At 49.0% G+C, this 6,000-nt stretch overlaps 1 protein-coding gene across 1 annotated transcript; it reads right to left on the bottom strand.

The window, feature by feature from the left end:
• Positions 1–311: 311 nt before the first annotated feature.
• LOC140221179 (uncharacterized) lies at positions 312–734 on the bottom strand. The gene has a single exon (XM_072290495.1). It carries the CDS (start codon positions 732–734, stop codon positions 312–314), a length of 423 nt encoding a protein of 140 aa, XP_072146596.1.
• Between the last annotated feature and the right edge of the window lie 5,266 nt (positions 735–6,000).

Here is a 6,000-nt window from a genome sequence, read left to right as displayed (position 1 = left end):
CGATTCTGCGAAAAACTGGGTCACGGAGTCTGCATAGTCTGCATCCTCGGACGCTGGAACTGGGGGCTGGGGCGCTGGAATGACTGCTGAGTGGGGCGCTGGAATGACTGCTGCCCAAAATTCCCACTTGGGCCCCTAGCGCGGAGCGGTGCCCCTTGCTGTGGAGCAAAGCGAGGGCGTGTGTTGCTTCCTGATGACGACTGGGAGTTAAATTTCCTCTTCATCTCCCCAAGCTCATTCCTCTTGTGCTCCAGGCCTATTGCTTTGTCTAGCATCTTCTGGAAACTAGGGAAGGTGTGCGACATCAGCTGTTATTGGAGTGGGCCAATCAAACCATCCAAGAACAGCTCCTGCTTCTGCTCATCATCAGCAACATCTTCAGGAGCATATCGGGACAACTGGACAAACTTGTCCCTGTACTCAGCCAGTGTCATATTACCCTGTTTAAGAGCAAGGAACTCCTTCTTTTTGAGCTTCATTAATCTAGAAGGAATGTGGTGACTTCTGAAGCTAGTCCTGAATTCCTCCCAGGTAATGCCATTAGCGTTGGCATGAGTGGTGGTGTAAGCATCCCACCAATCTGCAGCTGGTTCTTCCAGGCGTCCTGAAGCATACAGGACCTTCTCCTTGTCAGAACACTGGGTGATATTCAGCATCTTCTCCACGGTTTTCAACCAGTCATCAGCATCTAACGAGTCTGGAGAATGTGAGAACGTTGGGGGCTTGTGGCTCATGAACTCCCTGTGCCTGTCCCTTGGCGGTGGCTGCTGCTGGTTGTTGTTGTTGTTGTTGTTGTTGTTCAGCTGAGCTTGTAAGGCTGCCACGGTGTTGGTCAGTCCGGCGAGAAGCTGAGTCTGGGCTGCTAGAAACTGCTCCGTCCCTGCAGGTGCTTGCTGATTCTGTTGCGGAGCGGGGTTGGAATTGCTGCTGTTGTCCCTGTGACGAGGCACTGCGGGACGGTCAACTCTTGATCCGGACCTGGTGTTTACCATCTGAGCGTTAGAGACAACATATTTAGATATGTGTGTGAAGAGATAACTGAGAAAGACAAAGCGGCAAGATATAAAAGTAAAACAGATTCTGCTAGCTCCGTTAATTTAGATGTGGCTGTCAGAAGAAGTGTCAAAAATTACTGAAAACTTACCAAGTCGTAACTTATTAAATTTTTAAACCAACCCAACTGGAATCACCTCAATCGGATTTCTAGATCTCGGGTTACAAAATTAACAAGCTGACAGTGTCGGTCGACAGTTTCAAATTCTGATTGCTCTACTAATTCATATACATCTCCCAGACAGATCCTCCAAAAATTCTGAAAAATTTACAGAAAATGCTCCACACAATTCTGAAACTAACCCTACTTATTTCATGTCATTTGGATTTCTGTAGCTCGAGATATAAATAAAACAGTACTGGCGTGTCCATTAATGTTGAGAACAGAATTGAGCATCACTTATCTTGCATGATAGATAGATTTAGACAGATGGTAGATCATGATTAAGAAAGATCAGAAGCTGATTTAGAACAGAACTAAAACCCAACCAAGCACTTATTATTACTAACACCAGTATCGTGTGGCAATTGCCCCACATACCGCACTCATTACAAAGATCCAACTCAAACATGTAACACAAAACCAAGCACCTAAGCACACTTTAACTAACACACTCGAGCGACGTCTAACGATTACATGAATTTTAAGCTAAACACTCCTAACTCCTAGAGATCTTCTGCGGCGGCGCTGGGCGAGTCGTAGCGGGGACGCTTAGGTGACAGCGACGAAGCGGGAAAATCAGCATCCTCTTGCGGCGGCGGTGCCCCCGTCGCGGAAGCCACTAGCACATCTCTCTCCCACCGAACTTCATGAAGCTCCCGTTGAAGCTCAAAGATGTGGTTGTTTGCTTCATTCAAAGCGGTGAGAGCTGCCGACGTGTACTTGCAAAGAAAATCCGTGGCCATGTCAACCCCATCATGAGTAGCTATGAAGGTTCTTGCTTCTCCACTAGCTCTGTATGGAAGGAACCGACGATATGTGTATTGTAACCGTGGCCGTTCCTTGTGGGAGAGAACCTCAAGTGCCCTCCTGGCTGCCTCGGCGATGCCGGACTCCATGGTCCTCCTCATTGCCACATCATGGTGAACAGCCATCACCTCCCATCCTCTTTCGTGCTCCTCACGAAGGACAACCTTCACCTCCCAAAAAGTGGGATAGCGAGGGTGGGTGAACCGAGCACACTTGTAGATAGGCCTCATGTTGTACCCCAAGTGATGACAAGTCCACCTGAGTATGTCGGCCATGTGCACTCCTTGGCTATAGTCTTCCTTCACCCACATGATCCATCTCTCGGGCTCGGAATTTGCTTCGGGCTCTCCATCCGATAAGTCGACGACTGGTACGGGCGCCGGGGCTAGTGCAGGAGCTGGTGACGGTGTTGTCTCCTGCTCCACGGGCACGGCGTCCTTGTCAGTGTCATCCCCCGGGTGCTGGAAGTAGTATTCTTCCTCTTCCTCCTCGTCCCTAAGCTCCATGGGTTGATACGGTGCGATGCCATGACGCGGGGGACGGGTGCTCTTGCGTGCTGTCAACCGGGTGCGAGCCATCTAACAGAAAGAAAGAAATTTTTTTTTGAATAAAATTTTGAACGAACCAAGATAATAATAAAAGATTAAAATAGCAACAAGGATGAGACAAATCAAGTTTAGGAATAATTAAGTAGATTTAAATTAAGAAAAGGTAGGAATGGCTACTAGATTATTATAATCCTTAAATACGACCATTTTCTAACTAGGCTAACGTCCTACAGTCAACACGGCTCTGGTACCACTTTTATCACACCCAATTTTAAGGACAAAATCGAGTGCATTAAATACATGTGCGCCAGGATCAAGTTACACACATGTACGACAATAGTGAATAACAAAGACAGTGCTAAAGCGAATAGAGAGAGTATTAAATATTATTACATGACCGAACGTCTCAATAAAACATAAGCCTAATTTATTACGCAACGGAACTCCAAAGACGACGACGACTCCACAGGCAGCTGACTGAAGAAACGTACGCCTAGAACTCCTCAAAGTCGTGTGGATACTCCTCTTCCCAATTAGCTTGGTCTGAACAGCGGTTTTGCAAGGGTGAGTACACTTATGGTTGGTACTCAACAAGTCGTGGGGAATAGTGTAGTGTAAGGCAAATCAAGGTACGGCTAAGGCATAATTAGCATTCGCTTTTAATTAAGTTGGTCAAGTTTTATTAGCAATTAACTAAGTATAAGTTCATACCACCCGAAATTAAACATGATCATAAATAAAGCAACAACAGATGCATGAAATGACAACAAGTTAAATCCATCTTCCGATAATATTATCATGTGAGGGTCCAGGCCGCTCTTAACCATGAGCACGGCTGATCGATCAGTTTTACACTCTGCAGAGGTGGCACATCTTTACCCACAAGTCGCGTAAAAGTTCAATAGAACTTTGGACCCAACCATGCGGTGTTTGCAAGGCACCATACCACACTTCCGAGGTGTGATTGCATAGGGACGCTACGAGGCCTTTACAAAGATTCATTAGTCAGTGGTAACCTGCTAAGGTTTCGGTGTCTGGCGTGCACCACCCATCCTAGGCAAAAATGCAACGACTCAGTCCCCCCTCTTGCCTCATCACGAGTAAGGTCACCCCAGACTAAGGTTTCTAATTATTCAGCCAAGACCAGAGCCATTTAGTCTTGTGGTAGCACTATTTTCCTGGGTGGTCGCTCCATGTTCCGATTAATCATACATGATCTTGTATTAATGAAAGGTATAACGGAAGTAAAGCAAGATTAAGCATTGTGTTTAGTTAAACCACCATACTACGTAAGCACTAAGCATGAGCTACCCAACATAAAGTAAACCGGTTGGTCAAGGCAAAGGTAAGTCAATCTAGGCGAACCTTAATTGGGACCCATCAGTTTAATCTTAACATGTGCATAGCATAAATGTTGAGTACGAGAAAGTAAAGGTGTATAGGATGAAAAAGTAGTGATCAAGGACACGACTTGCCTTCTTGGCCTTGCTCCTGCTGTTCGTACTCCTCGAAGGCTTGATCTTCAACTCCCTCAAACTGCGGGACGTCTACACGCGTCACACGGGCACATACAAGCAAACATGGGCAAAAGTAAGAAAACAGTACACCAATCAGAGTTAAACAGAGAAAACAAGCTTGAAAAGTTGATCTACGCTTTAAAACGATCACGTGGATATAAAGAACGTGAAAAACGGAGTTAAAATGCAAAAGATATGATTAAAACAAGATCTAGGGGCCTTTCTGTGAGAAAAACAAAACTTTTAGGGCCAAACCGCGAAAACCGAGGGCTTATACGTAATTACGCGTATAAACCGAAGGTCTAACGCGCAAAAACTCCAAATCCGGACGGCGGGTTGATTTTTGAAAAGTTCAAGGGCAGATCTGGAATTATTTTCAACGCGATCTGGACCGCGGGTTGATTTGCGAAAAAGACGGGGGCTTAAAAGCAAAAGCAGCACGACGCGGCGCAGTTGACCGTTACGCGGCCGGATTGACTCGCTGCGAGCCGTCGGATCTTGATCCGACGGTCGCGGTCGTCGACGACATCGCGGCGCCGGCAACGAGCGGCAGCGAGCGGCGGCGAGCGGCGGCGGGGTCGCCGGAGTAAGCCGAAACGGCGCTTTGGGGCTCGGTTTGGCACGGGGGTGGCACCAGAAGAGAGAGGAGGGCGCGGCGAACTCGATTTAGTGGTCCACGGTGACCGGAGCTCACCGGAGGCGGCGCTAGACGGCGGGGAAGAGGCGGCGGCGCTGGAGCTCGCGTCGGCTAGGGCTTCGGGTGCTGCGGGCGCGGGCGGAGGAGACCGGGAGGGGCGGCGGCTTATATAGGGGCAGTGCTTGGAGATAGAGCGGCCCCGAGTTTAAATCGCGCGAGGAAATTGGAGCGGGGGCCGACGGGACTCCGGAGCTGGCGGCGCGGCGGTTGCGGGAGAGGAGAGTCCGGCCGGAGGAAGGGGATGACGGTGGGACCCACCAGTCGGCGGCCGCGGGCAGTAGGCGGGCTGGCGCAGCTTCGTGGGCCGGCGCGCGCGTTCGCGGGCCGCGGAGTGACGGGCAAGCGGTGGACCGCGCGGGGGAAGGGAGCTGGGCCGGCGAGGAGAAAGGCGGAGCGGGCTGAGCGGCTGGCGTTGGGCTGCCGGCAGAGGAGAGGCGCTGGGCCGGCCCAAGGGTGGAGCGGCCGGAGGAGCTGCAGCTCAGCTGGGCCGAAAGAAGAAAGGAGAAGGGAAAGAAAGAAGGATGCGGCCCAGCGGCAAGATAGGAGAAAAAGAAGAAAATAGAAAAGGGAAAAGGAAAAGGTTTTGGAAAATCAAATTTAAATTTGGAAATTCAATTTTTGATTCAAACTCAAGCAATCAAATAAATGCACTAGCATGGATGCACACTTAACTCCTATGATGAATTTAATTAAATTAAAGAAAATGAAATTAAATGCCTAGAATTTAAATGACATCCTAATTTGAGCAAATTTTAATGGATTTGAATTATTCAAAATTTTGGGTGTTACAGTAATGATGGAGAGGCTGCGTAGTGCTCAAAAAAGAAGAAAATCCGGGCGAACGTGGAGCCATAAGCGCAGAGCGAAGTCGAGTGCCGAGTTGATAGATGTCGACATCCAGCAAGTCGAAGCCAAGGACCTGGGGGGGCATCGCAAGACACACTCCATATGGAGTAGCCCCCGAGCATTGAAGTGAATAGTATAATCGGTTCAATGGTCAAATAGGAAGAGAAAATTAATCCGAGAAGCAGGTCCTAATGCCCGAGCACAAAGACCGGTGAAGCCACGGAGGCACGCCGACAAAAAATAGGCGCCCGGTCTGCGAGTACGAGGACTGGCGGAGCCACAGAGGCACGCTGACCTAAAAGATGCACCTAGCCTCTGAGCGTGATCGCGAGGACTGGCAGAGGCACAGAGGCATGCCGACCTGAAATA

Source organism: Setaria viridis, chromosome 9, assembly GCF_005286985.2.
Source record: "Setaria viridis chromosome 9, Setaria_viridis_v4.0, whole genome shotgun sequence".
NCBI lineage: Eukaryota > Viridiplantae > Streptophyta > Magnoliopsida > Poales > Poaceae > Setaria > Setaria viridis.
The sequence above is the reverse complement of the archived record's forward strand: the minus strand, read 5'-3'. Positions and strand labels throughout refer to the sequence as shown.